This window comes from Erythrolamprus reginae, chromosome 8 (genome assembly GCF_031021105.1).
Source record: "Erythrolamprus reginae isolate rEryReg1 chromosome 8, rEryReg1.hap1, whole genome shotgun sequence".
NCBI lineage: Eukaryota > Metazoa > Chordata > Lepidosauria > Squamata > Dipsadidae > Erythrolamprus > Erythrolamprus reginae.
The window spans coordinates 43,348,086-43,366,677 of NC_091957.1; the positions used below are offsets into that span (position 1 = coordinate 43,348,086).

Consider the following 18,592-nt stretch of genomic DNA (forward strand, 5'->3'; position numbering starts at 1 on the left):
ATTGGGTTCTTAGCCAGTAAGGGCCACACTGCGCACCGGTAGTAAAACCGGCGATGCGCACGCAGCTCCAGCGAGTTTTGTTTCTGCGCACGCGCAGGAAGCAAAATCTCACGAGAAGACATGCACGAGCGAGATTTCAGTGATTGATTCAGTGAGCAAAATATTACCAAAATCTCTCACGGGCGTGTGTGTCCTTTCGCAAGATTTTGCTTCTGTGTGTGTCCCCTCCCACCGTTCACTCGGAGCTGAGTGTACATCCCACCAGTAGCGGTGGTAAGTAGGAACCTCCACCCGGCCAAGGGATTGATTGATTGATTCATTCATTCATTCATTCATTCATTCATTCATTCATTCATTCATTCGATTTTTATGCCGCCCTTCTTAGACTCAGGGCGGCTTACAACATGTTAGGAATAGCACTTTTTAACAGAGCCAGCCTATTGCCCCACAATCCAGGTCCTCATTTTACCCACCTCGGAAGGATGGAAGGCTGAGTCAACCTTGAGCCGGTGATGAGATTTGAACCGCTGACCTTCAGATCTACAGTCAGCTTCAGTGGCCTGCAGTACAGCACTCTACCTGCTGCGCCACCCCGGCTCATAGTAACATGGTTATTGGTTGTCATGATCCCAGAATGGTGGTTTCTTTATAAATGTCTCTTTATACTTTGTACGTTTGGAATGCATAGTGCGAGCAGTCCTTGACTTACAACCACAATTGAGCCCCGAATTGTAACTTGCTAAGCGAGAAATTTGTTACGTGATTTTTTTCGCCCCATTTTACCACTTTCCTTGGTAAGTGAATCACTACAATTGTTAAGGGAATCTGGTTTCCCCCTCGACTTTGCTTGTCGTAAGTTCTCAAAAACATGATCCCAGGACACTCAACCATCACAAATATGAATCAGTGTCCAGACATCTGAATTTTGATCATGGGGGATGCTGCAATGGTGCTGCACTAGAAGGTACTGTATTCAATATTGATTGATTGATTGATTGATTGATTGATTGATTGATTCATTCATTCATTCATTCATTCATTCATTCATTCATTCATTCATTCAATTTTTATGCCACCCTTCTCCTTAGACTCAGGGCGGCTTACAACACGTTAGCAATAGCACTTTTTTAACAGAGCCAACATATTGCCCCCATAATCTGGGTCCTCATTTTACTCACCTCGGAAGGATGGAAGGCTGAGTCAACCTTGAGCCGGTGATGAGATTTGAACCGCTGACCTACAGATCTACAGTCAGCTTCAGTGGCCTGCAGTGCAGCACTCTACCTGCTGTGCCACCCTGGCTCTCATCAATGCCAACTTCAAACAGTCACTAAACAATTGGTGGTAAGTTGAGGACTACCTCAGCTTTAGTTAGTAGTCCATTACTTACAACCGCTCACTTAGTGGCCATGCAGAGTTATGATAGACCCCCCCCCCCCGAAAAAAAAGGCACCACATTTTTCAGAGTATAAGACGCACCTTAATTTTGGGGGAGGAAAATAGGGAAAAGAATCTGCCTTCCAGGTATTCATCTGGCTAGCATCCTTAGCCTGGTCAGCTTCTGCACATTATTTTATCCCCTAGTTAGGGTTTAAAAAAAACTTATTTGGAGAGAGTAACAATGAAAGAGCTTGCAAGCCAGTAAGAGCTGGGAACATTGTAAGCACCTGGAAAGAAACTTATTTGGAACAAGTTAGAGCAATGAAAAAAAAACTGCAAAGACTTAGGGCTTGGAAAACAGTACTGAAATACAGTGATCCCTTGATTTTCGCGGGTTCAAACTTCGTGAAACGCTATACCACGGTTTTTCAAAAAATATTAATTAAAAAATACTCCGCGGTTTTTTTTCTATACCACGGTTTTTCCCACCCGATGACGTCATACGTCATCACCAAGAGTCACTTCTCTCTCTCTTTCTCTTTCTTTCTTATCATTCTCTGCTTCAATCATTTTCTCATTTCTCTTTTTTCTCCCTTTTTCTATCATTTTTCTCTCTCTCTCTACCTTCCACTCTCCCCCCTCTTGCTCTCTCTCTCTTTATCCCTCTCCCTCTCTGTGAGAACGCCTGCCCCCACCTCTCCTGCAGCCCCCTCGCTGATAGCTGGGACGAAAGTGCTCTCAGCTAAGGGACTGTGAGAGGGGCGAGGCAGGCATTCTGAAAGCGCTTAGAACGGCTACCGGCCGAATGAGGAGGATGAGAAGCTGTAGCCGCCAGCGCTGCTGCAGGAGGACCCGTGTCCGAAGAAAGCCGGTGAGAGGGGTGGATCGGGCGGGCGGTAGCGGCGAGGGGGCCGGAGGCGCTGGGGGGACGGGGGCAGCCGACATTCAAAGCAATCTTTGCCGGCCTCCGCACTTTCGTCGCTCCCTGCCCTAATTTCGAGTCCGGCTCCTTGCGCTGCCTTGAAAAATGGTGCGTGGGGGTAGTTTTTGGCTGTCCATAGCCAAAAATGGTGTTTTTACTTCCGCACCGCTACTTCGCGGAAAATCGACTTTCGCGGGAGGTCTTGGAACGTAACCCCCACGAAAATCGAGGGAACACTGTATAGTGAATTTGGCTTCCCCATTGATTTTGCTTGTTGGAAAGTTGCTAAAGATGATCACATGACCCTGGGCTTCATCCAAGCATGAAACACGCAAGCACAAGGATCCTTACAATTAAGTGTGAAAAATGGCCACCATTTTTCATTTTTTCCCAGTGCTGTTGTAATTGTGGACCCGGATTGTGGGGGCAATAGCCTAGCTCTGTTAAAAAAGTGCAATTGCTAACATGTTGTAAGCCGCCCTGAGTCTGAGGAGAAGGGCGGCATAAAAATCGAATAAATAAAATAAATAAAATAAATTTTTGAACAGTCACTATATGAACTGTTATATGTCGAGGACCACCTGCGCTGGTTCCTCTCCGCTTATGCTAGGTTTGATTTCCCAAAGGTGATGGCGAAGTGGTGGAGCAAGTGATCGGACAACAGACCAACGATCAAGAAGGGAGCATCCTGGACGGGATCATCAGAGAGCTGCAACGGGAGCAAGATCGGAGGAGGCTCAGCGAAAGCGATGTGCCCCCAACCCCTCCGCAGAGCAGGTCTCACCCTGCGCACAGTAAGAGCCCCTTCCTCTTATCCTTCTACAAGAATGTGGGAAGTTTACAACTTTCTCCACTGTCCTTTTATCAAAGCAAAAATGGTAGAATTTTTTTTATTTTTTTTGGTTAGCTCGGTGTGTGTTCTGATTTTAGCACTTTAGGCCTATATACCGTTTTACACTGCCCTCTCTAAGCGGTTTACAAAGTCAGGCTATTGCCCCCAACAGTCTGGGTCTTCATTTGATCCACCTCGGATGGATGGAAGGCTGAGTCAACCTTGTCCAAGTCAAGATTGAACTGTTGGCAAAGGGCAGAGTTGGTCTGCAGTTCTGCATTCTAACTAGTTTGCCACCATGGCTTCCTTCCTTCCTTCCTTCCTTCCTTCCTTCCTTCCTTCCTTCCTTCCTTCCTTCCTTCCTTCCTTCCTTCCTTCCTTTCTACCTAATAGCATTTAGGCTTATATACCACTTCATAGTTGTTTACAGTCCTTTTTGAGCAGTTTACAATCTGGGTCCTCATTTTATCCACCTCAGAAGCATGGACGGCTGAGTCAACCTTGAGCAGGTCAGAATCAAACTCCCAGCAGTCGGCAGAAATAGCCTGCAATACTGCATACTAACCAGTGGCTCTTATATAGCAATAGCACTTCACAGTGCTTTCCTGCCCTCTGTTTGCAGGCTCAGCATATTTTCCCAATAATCTGGGTCCTTATTTTACCGACTTCGGAAGGATGGAAGGTTGACTCAGTAGCAATAGCACTTAGACTTATATACCGCTTTCCAGCCCTCTCTAAGCATTTTACAGAGTCAGCATCTTGTCCCCAACAATATGGATTTTCTGTTTACCCACCTCGGAAGGATAGAAGGCTGAGTCCACCTTGAACCTGGTGAGATTCCAACTGCTAAATTGTAGTCAGCCAGGTGTCAACAGAAGTAGCCTACAGTACAGTGATCCCCCGATCATTGCGGGGGTTCCGTTCCAGGACCCCCCGCAATGAGCGGGTTTTCGCGAAGTAGCGCTGCGGAAGTAAAAACACCATCTGCGCATGCGCAGATGGTGTTTTTACTTCCCAGCAGCGAGGAGCCGAAGATTGGGGTTTCCCCGCCGCCCACGCAAACTCCTCGCTGCTGCCGCGCCCGCCGCTCGCCCGCCCTGAAAGGGAAAGCCCCCCCAGGCCGGCTCCGATCCCCCCAGGCCGGCTCCGATCCCCCAGGCCGGCTCTGATCGTTTTAAAACAGGCGCGCCGTTTCTCCGCTGACTCCTGGCGAACTTCCCCGCTTTAGGAGTCAGCGGAGAAGCGGCGCGCCTGTTTTAAAACGATCGGAGCCGGCCTGGGGGGGCTTTCCAGCAACCCCCCGAGCCCGGGTTGGGGGCTCGGGGGTTGCTGGAAAGCCCCCCCAGGCCGGCTCCGATCGTTTTAAAACAGGCGCGCCGCTTCGCAGCTGTCTCCTGAAGCCGAACGCTAACTTCCGCGTTTGGCTTCAGGAGACAGCTGCGAAGCGGCGCGGGTGTTTTAAAACGTCGCAGCCGGCCTGGGGGGCTCGGGGGCTTCTGGCGCCGCTTCGCAGCTATCTCCTGAAGCCGAACGCGGAAGTTAGCGTTCGGCTTCAGGAGACAGCTGCGAAGCGGCGCGCCTGTTTTAAAACGTCGCAGCCGGCCTGGGGGGCTTGCCAGCACCCCCCCGAGCCCCCCAGGCCGGCTGCAACCTTTTAAAACACGCGGGATACGAGCGCCAAGGAGCTGTCTCCTGAAGCCGAACGTGGGGAAGTTCGCCAGGAGTCAGCGGAGAAGCGGCGCGCCTGTTTTAAAGCGATCGGAGCCGGCCTGGGGGGGCTTTCCAGCAACCCCCGAGCCCCCAACCCGGGCTCGGGGGTTGCTGGAAAGCCCCCCCAGGCCGGCTCCGATCTTTTAAAACAGGCGTGCGGCTTCTCCGCTGACTCCTGGCGAACTTCCCGGGCGAGCGGCGAATGGCGGGCGAAGGGCGGGTGGCCGGGCGAAGGGCGGGCGAGCGGTGAACGGCGGGTGGCCGGTGCGAACGGCGGGCGAGCGGGTGCTGGGGGGGCTTCGCCCTCCCGCCAGCAAGAGGGGGAAGACCCAGGGAAGCCGCCCAGCAGCTGATCTGCCCGGCGCCATCTACGCATGCGTGCCCATAGAAAAAAGGGCACGCATGCGCAGATGGTGTTTTGACTTCCGGGTTGAAAAATCGCAAATTAGCCTGTTCGCAATGGTCGGGAACGCAATAACCGGGGGATCACTGTACTGCACTCTAACCATCGCCACCGCAGCTCCTTTTGAGAGGTTCTTGGTGCTTTCTGAGTTTGTTTATATTCCTGCAGAGGTTTCAATACCCAAACTAGGTAATTCTAGGTAAATCTAATACATAATAATTGCTAGCCCTGATGATGGTACCTAGCTACAAATATTCTCCTTTATTGTTCTGATTTTTTTTTTGGCTTGTTTTTGGCAGTTTTGAGAAGCCCAAGCTTGGACATGGCTTCCCCCACAAATGTCGGGCTGAGACGGAGTGGTCAGATTGAAGGCGTCCGTCAGATGCACCACAATGCTCCTAGAAGTCAGATGGCCACAGAGAGAGATCTCATGGCATGGAGCAGGAGAGTAGTAGTAAACGAGCTGCCTCCTGGACTTAGCAGGTAAAAAAAGTATACGGCTTTATCGAAGTTGAGCCTTGCTTGAAATGATTCCTTAGGGCAGTGATGGTGAACCTTTCTTCCCTCGGGTGCTGAAAGAGCGTGGGCGTGCGCTATTGCACATGTGCGAGTGCCCACACCCATAATTCAATGCCTGAGAAGGGTGAAAACAGCTTCCCCCAGCTCCCGGAGGCCCTCTGGAGGCCAGAAATGGCCTGTTTACCAACTTCTGGTGGCCAAATAGGCTCGTGTTTCTCCCTCCCCAGGCTCCAAAGGCTTCCCTGGAGCCGAGGGAGGGTAAAAACGCCCTCTCCCATCCCCATGGAGGCTCTCTGGAAGCCAAAAATCACAATTCCACATCTTTCAGCTGTGGCGAAAGGGGCGTTCGCCCAGGTTCACCTGGAGCACCAGTTGCGACCCTATTTGGACCGGAGTCACTGCTCACAGTCACTCATGCATTCATCACCTCGAGGATCGACTGCTGTAAAGGGGCTACCTCTACATGGGGCTACCTTTGAAAAGAGTTCGGAAACTTCAGATCGTGCAGAATGCAGCTGCGAGAGCAATCATGGGCTTTCCCAAAAATGCCCATGTTACACCAACACTCCACAGTCTGCATTGGTTGCCGATCAGTTTCCGGTCACAATTCAAAGTGTTGGTTATGACCTATAAAGCCCTTCATGGCACCAGACCAGATTATCTCAGGGACCGCCTTCTGCTGCACGAATCCCAGCGACCAGTTAGGTCCCAAAGAGTGGGTCTTCTCCAGGTCCTGTCAACTAAACAATGCCGCTTGGCGGGACCCAGAGGAAGAGCCTTCTCTGTGGTGGCCCCGGCCCTCTGGAACCAACTCCCCCCAGAAATTAGAATTGCCCCCACCCTCCTTGCCTTTCGTAAGCTACTTAAAACCCACCTCTGCCGCCAGGCATGGGGGAATTGAGATACTCTTTCCCCCTAGGCCTTTACAATTTTATGCAAGGTATGTCTTTATGTATGTTTGGTTTTTATATAATGGGTTTTTAACTGTTTTTAGTATTGGATTATTATTGTACGCTGTCTTATTATTGCTGTTAGCCGCCCCGAGTCTCCGGAGAGGGGTGGCATACAAATCCAATAAATAAATAAATAAAATAAAAATGCCCTCCCAGAGCCCCTGTGGACCAAAAATCAGCTGGCCGGCACACACATGCATGTTGGAGCTGAGCTCGGGCAATGGTTCATGTACCAGCAAATATGGCTCCATGTGCCACCTGTGGCATCCGTGCCATAGGTTTGCCATCACTGCCATAGGGTTTCTCCATGCAGGTAATCCTCAATTTATGACCATTTGTTTTTGCAACCGTTCAAATTTAACGAGGGTACTTAAAAACGTGACAACCAGTTCTTGCCACTACAACCATCACACCACTACTGTCCCTTTGGTCACATGATCACAGTTTGGATGCTTGGCAACTGGCATGTATTTACAACCCGTTGCAAGCGGTCATGTGGTCACCCTTTATGATCTTCCTTTCCAGCGGTCGGGGTGGGTGGGGGAGAAGCCAGACTTGCTTAGCAACTGTGCCAGATGATGGGATGTCTCACGTAATGGCCAACTCACTTAATGAAGTTCCAATCCCCATTGTGGTCCTAAATCGAGGACGGCTTTTATACGCTCTTTAGCACCTTGTGAAATTAGCCCAGCGTGCTGGCTGGGGAATTCTGGGAATTGAAGTCCACATATCTTAAAGCTCCCAAGGTTGAAAAACAAAAGTCTAGGCAATTTAAGGGCATAATAAAATGCTTCAGTAGATAAAATTATGAATCCTTCTTTCTTAGAAGGAAAAAAACAAGTTAAGAACCAAGTACCAGGAGATCTTTGGAAATATTTGGAGAATAACCCAAATGTGATTTTTCTTCTTAAAGGGTTCAGGAAGAATGTCGAACAGCCAAAGGTGAATTGGAAATCCACCTGTATACCCTTGAAAAGAAGAGAAAGCCATCCTACACTTTGCAGAGGGTGAGGAATTATTTTTTTTTTAAAAGGAATATTTCCCCCCAGGCACAGACCCTCTTCACTAACCAGTTGGAAATTGAGCCGTGTTATATATGGATGGATGATAGAATACTGTACATTAAAAGAAAGACTTAGATTTAGGGCAATTCTTGGTAGAAAGAAGCAAGGCTGTTAGTATGTCTCCGTGCAGCCTTGTGCGAAGCCGTCGACATACACACAGGAAAGTTATTGCAAGGGTGTAGTTGTGTGGTCCAGCCAGTAAAAGACACAGACTTAGTATTTAATGAAGTATTAATATGTTTGTGAGTGACATAGGGGAAGGTTTGGTAGGGAAGGTTTGCCTATTTGCCGATGACTCTAAAGTGTGCAATAGGGTTGATATTCCTGGAGGGGTCTGTAATATGGTAAATGATTTAGCTTTACTAGATAAATGGTCAAAGCAATGGAAACTGCAGTTTAATGTTTCCAAATGTAAAATAATGCACTTGGGGAAAAGGAACCCTCAATCTGAGTATTGCATTGGCAGTTCTGTGTTAGCAAAAACTTCAGAAGAGAAGGATTTAGGGGTAGTGATTTCTGACAGTCTCAAGATGGGTGAGCAGTGTGGTTGGGCAGTAGGAAAAGCAAGTAGGATGCTTGGCTGCATAGCAAGAGGTATAACAAGCAGGAAGAGGGAGATTGTGATCCCCTTATATAGAGTGCTGGTGAGACCACATTTGGAATACTGCGTTCAGTTCTGGAGACCTCACCTACAAAAAGATATTGACAAAATTGAACGGGTCTAAAGACGGGCTACAAGAATGGTAGAAGGTCTTAAGCATAAAATGTATCAGGAAAGACTTAATGAACTCAATCTGTATAGTCTGGAGGACAGAAGGAAAAGGGGGGAAATGATCGAAACATTTAAATATCTTAAAGGGTTAAATAAGGTTCAGGAGGGAAGTGTTTTTAATAGGAAAGTGAACACAAGAACAAGGGGACACAATCTGAAGTTAGTTGGGGGAAAGATCAAAACCAACGTGAGAAAATATTATTTAACTGAAAGAGTAGTAGATCCTTGGAACAAACTTCCAGCAGACGTGGTTAGTAAATCCACAGTAACTGAATTTAAACATGCCTGGGATAAACATATATCCATTGTAGATAAAATACAGGAAATAGTATAAGGGCAGACTAGATGGAGCATGAGGTCTTTTTCTGCCGTCAGTCTTCTATGTTTCTATGTATTGTTTACATATGTACAAAACAAAGTAGCAAAAGATAACAAACCGCACACAGCTAAGAATATCTCCAAGTAAACTCCCCCCACAGGGAAAGGTACTGGCGCCCTCTTATGGCCAAACCAGTCAAAGCTCTTAAAGACATATTACAACTTTACAGTTATAAACAACCATTGGTAGTTTAACACATGGCAACCCCAAAACAGATGAGTACCATGTGCTAACAAAGGCCTGCAGAGAAAAGCATTCGGAGTTTTTAAAAAAAAATTCTAAAACTTTAGAATTAACCTGAACAGAGTTAACCTGAACGCCAAGAAAATTGAAGCAGAGATTTCCAAATGTATAATTGTTTGTGCAAGAAGCAAAAAAGGCAGACAAGCGTCTGCAATAGAGGGATTGTGCCTAGAATTCGAGATGCCATCCATGGTCAAGTTCAAGAGCATAAAAACGTTTCCTTGCAGTGAAGGGGAAGGCTTCCCCTTCCAAACTTAAATGTCTTATCTCCCCTTTTTTCCTCTTTATTATCAAAGAGCGATTACCAACCCGGTAGTGGGCGGTCTTTGCGCAGAAACCAGCGCAGGCGGCAACACGCTTACCAAACGCGTTCTACCATTGAGCGTCACTCGCAGAGTGTAAGGAGAAGTTCCCACACCCAGGAAGACTCGGAGAGCTCTTCAGAGGTGAGACCACCCAGGCTTGTTTCATTGGTTTGTTTTAGTGTGTGGTTGCCTAAGGTTCTTTTGTTTTGCTATTTCCCTTTCATTTTTTAAAACAACAACGATTATTATAGGTGGTCTTTCTATTTCTATTGCTAAGCTGACCTTAGGAAGACCTCACTCAAAAGGAAACAAATGAAGAAGGGTGCTTTTTCCTGGAGGCCACTGGACTTTCTTGTTTTTTTCTTTGAAGTCGTTTCACTTCTCATCCAAGAAGCTTCGTCAGCTCTGACAGGATGGTGAGGAATGGAAGGATTTATATTCCTTGCAGACAGCTGGTCATTTGCGTCCTGTGTCCTCAGGGTGAATTGGTTCCTGTAGATCAGTGTTTCCCAACCTTGGCAACTTGAAGATATCTGGACTTCAACTCCCAGAATTGAAGTCCAAATATCTTCAAGTTGCCAAGGTTGGGAAACACTGCTGTAGACTACAGGAATCAGGAACACTTACTCAGTTGACCCTGAGGACACAGATAAACATTGGCTACTGCATTGACTACTGACTGGTCTCCAAACACAATTCATAGTGTTAGTTAGTCTTCGGAGAGGGGCGGCATACAAATCCAAATAATAAATAAATAAATAATAAATAAAATAAAGCCCTTCATGGCACCGGACCAGGGTATCTACAAGACCGCCTTCTGCCACACGAATCCCAGTGACCGGTTAGGTCCCACAGAGTTCGTCTTCTCTGGGTCCCGTCCACTAAACAATGCTGTCTGGCGGGACCCAGGGGAAGAGCCTTCTCTGTAACGGCATACAAATCAAATCAAATCAATCTAATAATAATAATAATAATAATAATAATAATAATAATAATAATACAGCAGAATTGAGAAGCAGCTAGAGAAATTAGTGAAATACGAAGATCTAAAAATCGAGCTGCAACGACTGTGGCATAAGCCAGTGAAAGTGGTCCCAGTGGTCCTTGGCACACTGGGCGCAGTGCCAAAGGATCTCAGCGGACATTTGAAAACCATTGGAATTGACAAAATCTCCATCTGTCAATTGCAAAAGGCCGCTTTACTGGGATCGGCACACATAATTCGCCGCTACATCATGCAGTCCTAGGTGCTTGGGAAGCGCCCGACTGGTGAAATACGAAATCCAGCATAGTGATCTCATTTGCTGTGTTGTATTGACATAATAATAATAATAATAATAATAATAATAATAATAATAATAATAATAATAATATTAGATCTAGGTTAGTTTTAATATTTTGGTTTCTCATATGTACTTACTCCTATTAGTATTTACTCCTGTTTTGTATGTCGCCCTGAGTCTACGTAGAAGGGAGCCTAGAAATCCATAAACAAACAAACAAACCTCCAAGTGCTTCAGCAGCCCCCTAAAAGGATACAAATTCCTAGCTGTCTGCAAGGAATATAAATCCTTCCAGTCTCCACTACCCTGTCAGATACCTGAGGACAGGAGAACAACCATAGCACAAAAGAAGCGAGCACTCTGCAAAGCCAGAGCTGCAAATGCAAACAATGGTGCCCACGCATGTCTGTCCAACATGTGGCAGAACATTTCGTGCCCATATAGGCCTTACCAGCCACCTGCAGACACATTGTTGACAGCCCCATAACCTGTTAGATGTCAAAGTCCTCTTTGAACACAATGGACGAACATCATCATCACCCTGTCAGAGCTGAAGAAGCTACTTGGATGATGTTCTGTCGGGCTCTCTGGCAGAATCCTCCCGAAAATTCACAGATACAAGTTTCACACACACACACACGTTTGAAAATTCAAAACAATGTTCTTTATACCGAAAATGCAAATGAACTAAGCCCTCTTTTTGTATAGCAAAGAGCACTTGTCTCCAAACAAACTGTACAAGTCCCTTATCAGTTCTGTGATACTTAGCTTGCAGCTGTGGGGCAATTCACAGTCCTTCTTCTTTCACAAAGTGAAACACACTTTGCTCTGGTTTAGTTTCAAAGTGGGGAAAAATCAGCATACAAAGGTCGAACTCAGCAAGGCAGGCACGAAACACAACGATCAGATAATCCTCCACAATGGCCAAACCCACAGGCTGCTATTTATAGCAGCCTCACTAATGACCACAGCCCCACCCAACCACGGGTGGCCTCATTTTCTTTGATAATAATCTCTCAGTTGTTGTTGCCTATGCATCGCTCTCTGCATGCGTGGCTGTATCATTAACTCTTGTTCCGAATCCAAGGAGGAGCTAGATAATTGATCTCCTTCTGAGCTGTCTGCCCCACTCTCCTCCTCCCTGTCACTCCTGTCTTCTTGGTCAGAGGAGCCTTCATCAGCAGATTTCACCTGGAGCAAAACAGGCCTGCGGCATGTGGATGTCTCCCCCACATCCACAGTCCTTGGGGCAGGAGCTGGGCCAGAGCTAACCACAACAGATGAGAAGCGAAACGTCTTCAAAGAAAAAAAACAAGGAAGTCCAGGTGCCTTCTGGAAACGCACCTTTGGGGCAACCATGACTTAGATGACTGAGAATCTACACAGACTCGAAGAACTTTTGTTGTGTTTGTCTCCAATTCAGGAAGTCGATTCCGCGGGCACCAGTGATGGGTCTGGAGATGACAACGTAGCTGCGTGGCAGAGTGAAAGCAGCTCCAGGTATTTTAATTACCCTTCACGAAAAGGGAACATTTTATCATACAAAAAGCACTTCTTTTTTATACTATAGTAAAGCCCATTGATTAAGTGAGTGAGTAAATGAATGAATGAATGAATTTGCCTTAAGAATATTTTGTAGATGTATCTTTAGAATTTAGAACCAGTGTACTAGTTAAGGGACCAGGCTCGAAACAGAGACTCTGAGTTCTAATCCTGCCTTGGGCGCAAAACCAGCTGGGGTCTCTTGGGTCAGTCACTAATTCTCAGGTCTGGGAAGGAAGTAATGGAAAGCCACATTTGAAAAACCTTGTCAAAAAAACTTCAGGGTAGCTTTCACGCACTCTCTGAGAATTGACTCAGTTGAACATAGGGAGAAAAAACAAAAGAATTTGGTAAGATATAAGTAAAGATTCCCCTCGCACATATTTGTTAGTTGTTCTCAACTCTAAGAGGCGGTGTTAGAACATAATAAGAGCCATGCTGAATCGGGCCAAAGCCCATTGAGTCCAGCACTCTGTGTCACACAGTGGCCCACCAACGGTCCATGGGGATCTTGAGCAGAAAGAGAGGGCAAAACCCTCCCTTTCCCCTGACCCCCAACAAATGGGATTCAAGGGAATCCTGCCTGCCTCAACCAACGTAGAGGCGGCACATGGACATCCATTTCAATAACCACCGATACACTTGGCATCCATGAATCTGTCTAATCCTGCCTTGAAGCAATTAAGGCTGACAGCTGTCACGGCCCCTTCATCTCCGTTTGAAAGCCAAAGAGTCAGTGCTGCCTGAATACATCTCCGTGGTCATGTGGCCCGCATGACTAAACGCCAAAGGCGCACGGACCACTGTTACTTTCCCACCAAAGGTGGTCTCTATTTTTCTACTTGCATTTTTTACGTGCTTTCAAGCTGCTAGGTTAGCAGAAGCTGGAACAAGTAATGGGAGCTCACCCCGTTATGCGGCGCCAGGGATTCAAATTTGGTGGCAAATCACAATTTAACTAGAATTATTGGTAAACTTGAAAAATTTAGCTAATAAGCTAGAAAGGAATAAACTTGAGACGGGTATTACAGTGATACCTCGTCTTACAAACGCCTCGTCATACAAACTTTTCGAGATACAATCCCGGGATTTAAGATTTTTTTGCCTCTTCTTACAAACTATTTTCATCTTACAAACCCACCGCCGGCACTGGGATGCCCCGCCTCCAGACTTTGGTTGCCAGCGAAGCACCTGTTTTTGCGCTGCTGGGATTCCCCTGAGACTCCCCTCCATGGGAAATGCCACCTCCAGACTTCCGTGCTTTTGTGATGCTGCAGGGGAATCTCAGCAGGGGAATACCAGCAGCACAAAAACGGGCGCTTCGCTGGAAATGGAAGTCCGGAGGTGGGGTTTCCCAGCAAAGGGAGCCTCAGTGAAATCGCAGCATCGCAAAAACACAGAGGTCCAGAGGTGAGGTTTCGAGGACTTCGGTGTTTTTGCGATGCTGCAATTTCACTGATGCTCCCTTCGCTGGGAAACCCCACCTCCGGACTTCCGTTGCCGGCGAAGCACTCGTTTTTGTGATGCTGGGATTCCCCTGCAGCATCGCAAAAACACAGAAGTCCAGAGGTGGGGTTTCCCATGGAGGGGAGCCTCAGGGGAATCCCATCAGCGCAAAAATGGGCGCTTCGGCTGGCAAAAGGGGTGAGTTTTGGGCTTGCACGCATTAATCACTTTTCCATTGATTCCTATGGGAAACATTGTTTCATCTTACAAACTTTTCACCTTAAGAACCTCGTCCCGGAACCAATTAAGTTTGTAAGACAAGGTATCACTGTATTTCCCTTTATATGGCTACTTCTAGGTAGGCAACTTCCCTTTGAAGCCCTTCGAATTGCATTTAATCCTACTCATTGTTTCTCATTATTCCTTCACGTGACAATTCCAGCGATTCGTCCAGCGAATATTCCGACTGGACCGCCGACGCTGGGATTAATCTCCAGCCTCCAAAAAGACAGACAAGGCAAACGGCTCGCCAGATCTGCAGCAGCTCCGAAGATGAGCATGTCAAAGAGACGAAAGGAGAGGAAGAGAAGCGCAAGAAACCCAAGCAGACTCGGAAAAAGGTAAGCAAATCTCGAAAAAGGCACACCAAGAAATGTTAGCTTAACGCAGTGGCTTTCTAATGCTGCGACCCCTTAACACAGTTCCTCATGTTGTGGTGACCCCCAACCATAAGTCTAGCGCCAATTCTCCCAACAGAGCTGTAAGCTGATTGGCAGGATGGTCAGAGGGACACCCCACTGTAAGCGCCTGATTGGTCGGTTTGTAAAAATATGTTCCAAGGCGCACGGACCACTGTTACTTTCCCACCAAAGGTGGTCTCTATTTTTCTGCTTGCATTTTTTATGTGCTTTCAAACTGCTATCTATCAGAAGCTAGAACAAGTAATGGGACACCCCCCCAAGGCACCAGAATAGAAGCTTTAGTTCCTAACACAATAGGAAATTTGTCTTTTCCCGAAGGTCTTAGGCGACCCCTGTGAAACGGTCGTTCGACCCCCAAAGGGGTCCCGACACTCAGGTTGAGAACCACTGGATTAACGTCAGGTCATTCACCACCGCTTTACGATGTCTGCACCAGTTCCTTGATCTTTCTGCTTGTATTCTAACTTAGAAATGTTTCCATTTTTAAGAAACCCAGTGGATTGCTGTCAATGGATGCCGAGCCTACAGACGAGTGGTTCGCCCCTCACTGGATCTTAGATGCCATTCCACGGCGTTCTCCATTTGTCCCTCAAATGGGAGACGAGGTACTCACAGATTTCAAGTCTTGGCTCAATTTAACCTCTGATAACTATACTGCATCTTCTATAAGGGCTCACAGATATATAATACTTCAACTAATAAAATATCCAGGAAATACTGATTGATTGATTGATTGATTGATTGATTGATTCATTCATTCATTCATTTATTCATTTATTTATTTATTTATCAAATTTGTATGCCGTCCCTCTCCGTAAACTCGGGGAGGCTAACAACAGTAATAAAACAATATAAACAAAATCTGATATTTAAGTTAATTTTAAAAAGAAACCCCAATTTAAGAGACCAGTCATACGTACAGACATACCATGCATACATTTTTTATAAGCCTAGGGGGAAGGGAATATCTCAATTCCCCCATGCCTGACGACAGAGGTGGGTTTTAAGGAGCTTACGAAAGGCAAGGAGGGTGGGGGCAACTCTGATATCTGGGGGGAGTTGGTTCAAGAGGGCCGGGGCCGCCACAGAAAAGGCTCTTCCTCTGGGTCCTGCCAAACGGCATTGCTTAGTCGACGGGACCTGGAGAAGGCCAACTCTGTGGGACCTAACTGGTCGCTGGGATTCGTGCGGCAGAAGGCGGTCCCGATGGCTTTTAGGTACAGCTACATTTATCAGGTCAACACATTCTTTGAATGCGCCCATATCGTATGCAAAATTGGGCAGACTCTTAACCACCCACTGATAACCCACCACTAATCCTACTACGTTATTTAGTCTTTTACTTATGTTTATTATTTTCACCTCTTTTATTTATAGCGATGGTCTGTGAGCATGATAAAAATAGATTGGTTGATTGCCCTCCGATGAAGTTCATGGAAATAATTTTGGCCATCCATAATAAAACTGAAGGGATAAACATTTTCAGACGTGCTGGCACAATCTCATTTCATGTTGGACTCTATCTTGGGGAATGGCTACAGTCGATTCAAAGTATTGTAACAATTATGTCAAGACAAAGAATGCTATTTGGAATAAAGTATTTATACCAAAAGTATTTTAAGTATTGGAGGGGGAGGAGTTTACTGCAAGGCTGGAACTTTGAAGAAGTTATTTATTATATGTTGAGCTTTTAAATTTCTCTACATTTTGTAAGCTACCCAGAGTCACCTATGTGTGAGTTGGGTGGCTTTACAAATTAGGTAGGTAGGTAGGTAGGTAGGTAGATAGATAGATAGATAGATAGATAGATAGATAGATAGATAGATAGATAATGATCAAGGAAATGGAGCACCTCCCTTATGAAACCAGGTTGCAACACCTTGGTCTCTTCAGCCTGGAAAGATGGCTTGATCGAAGTGTATAAAATCATGCATGGGATAGAAAAGGTGAATAGAGAAAAAAAATTTTCTCTATCACACAATACTAAGACGAGGGGGCACTCCCTAAGGGTCATAGGTAAGAAAGTGAGGACAAATAAAGGGAAATATTTCTTTACCCAGAGGGTCGTTGGTTTATGGAATTTACTTCCAGAAGAGATCGTGACAGCTGTCAGCCTTGATAGCTTGAAGGCAGGATTAGACAGATTCATGGATGCCAAGTTTATTGATGGTTATTGAAACAGATGTCCATGTGCCGCCTCTATGTTGGTTGAGGCAGTCAGAATTCCCTGGAGTACCATTTGTTGGGGGTCAAGGGAAAGGGGGGGTTGCCTTCCCTTTCTGCTCGATCCCCATGTACAATTGGTGGGCCACTGTGGGACACAGAATGCTGGACTCGATGGACTTTGGCCTGATTCAGCATGGCTCTTCTTATGTTCTTATAAGAGATTATGATGGATAGATTGAGTTGAATACGATGATTGATTGATAGATAGATGATAGATTGAGTGAGTGAATGAATGAGTGAGATAGATAGGTTATGGGTAGGTAGGTAGGTAATAGACAGACAGACAGACAGACAGACAGACAGATGATAGATTTAGTGAGTGAGTGAGTATGAGATAATTGATAGAAAATGATGATAGTGATAGACAAACAGACAGAAAGACAGACAGACAGATGATGATAGATGATAGATAATCATAGATAGATAAATAGAGTGAGTGAGTGAAATAGATAGATGATAGATAGATAGATAGATAGATAGATAGATAGATAGATAGATAGATAGATAAGATAGATAGATAGATGATAGATTTAGTGAGTGAGTGAGTGTGGGATAATTGATAGAAAATGATGATAGTGATAGACAGACAGACAGAAAGACAGACAGATAGATGATAGATAATGATAGATAGATAAATAGAGTGAGTGAAATAGATAGATGATGGATGGATGGAGGGATGGATGGATAGATAGATAGATAGATAGATAGATAGATAGGATATATAATTGATAGATGGTAAAGGAAAGAGAGAGAAAGGAAGAAAGGAAGAATGAAAGAAAGAAAGAAAGAAAGAGAAAAAAAAAGTAAAGTAAAGAAAAAAAGAAAAGTTAATTTGATAGCATGACTTCTCAGACAAGAACCCTGCCACGTAGGCCTTATGAGTTTGCTGTCCTTTTCATGAATTGCAAGTAAAACTGGAAAACACTTCAGGCTTGCTGATGTTCTGATTTGGCTTACAAGCACATTGGCAGAGGTTGTCTCAAGTGGAACCATAAAGTGTCCCCAAGGACTAGAATTCAGTGGCAGTTATGCTCCTTTGCATGTTCAGAATACATAAGCCGCTCACCTGCTTAGGCAGCTGTGAATTCTTTTGATCAGAACACAACTTGTTATTTACTTCATGCAACAGACTGTGTCTCCAGATTTGGACACCGTGCAAAACTCCCCCTCCCCCACATATTATTTAATGAAATATACAAATGGACTTTGACCATGTGAATTTCTCTCTTGTAATATGCAAGCGATGTATGTTGTGGAACTCCCAAGATGAGTAGTAATTTAACAAATAAACAGGGTTTATTTTTAGGATTCAGTATTTGAAGAATTTTAATGGAAATTGCTTTCTTTAATGGAAGTGTATAAACAGCCCTGTTTTCTCATCTTCCTTCCTTCCAGATAATCTATTTCAGGCAAGGGCACGAAGCTTACGTGCGGGCAATTCGGAAAGCGAAAACGTATAGCGTTAACGTACAAAAGCAGCCATGGAATAAAATGGAACTCAGGGTAAGCAGGCGAGAGATTTTTATTACTCTATATCAAGTCTAATCATTAGTCTACCCCAGCATTTCTCAATCTTGGCAACTTTAAGATAAGTGGACTTCAACTTCTAGAATTCCCCAGGCAGCTATTCAGAAGCAGCTTTCAGGTAATAGTTTCTGGGTCCTATCTGGAGATGCTGGGATTTGAACCTGGAGACTACCTGTACACAAAGAGCTCTTGAAAGAGCCCTGACTTTTTTTAAATTGGATTATATACATATTAAAAACACAGAAACAGATCATTGTACAGTAATACCTCGACTTACGAATTTAATTGGTGCGGGAAGGAGGCTCGTAAGTTGAAAAACTCGTATGACGAAACATTGTTTCCCATAGGAATCAATGGAAAAGCGATTAATGCGTGCAAGCCCAAA

At 45.5% G+C, this 18,592-nt stretch overlaps 1 protein-coding gene across 1 annotated transcript in view; it reads left to right on the top strand.

The window, feature by feature from the left end:
- BRWD3 (bromodomain and WD repeat domain containing 3) overlaps positions 1-18,592 on the top strand; it is a 96,588-nt gene that overhangs the window by 42,127 nt on the left and 35,869 nt on the right. The window contains exons 18-25 of the mRNA XM_070759784.1: positions 2,929-3,096; positions 5,547-5,730; positions 7,633-7,726; positions 9,474-9,623; positions 12,189-12,265; positions 14,196-14,373; positions 14,943-15,059; positions 18,076-18,183. Coding sequence (XP_070615885.1) covers positions 2,929-3,096; positions 5,547-5,730; positions 7,633-7,726; positions 9,474-9,623; positions 12,189-12,265; positions 14,196-14,373; positions 14,943-15,059; positions 18,076-18,183 — 1,076 coding nt within the window. The remainder of the gene's footprint in view (positions 1-2,928; positions 3,097-5,546; positions 5,731-7,632; positions 7,727-9,473; positions 9,624-12,188; positions 12,266-14,195; positions 14,374-14,942; positions 15,060-18,075; positions 18,184-18,592) is intronic.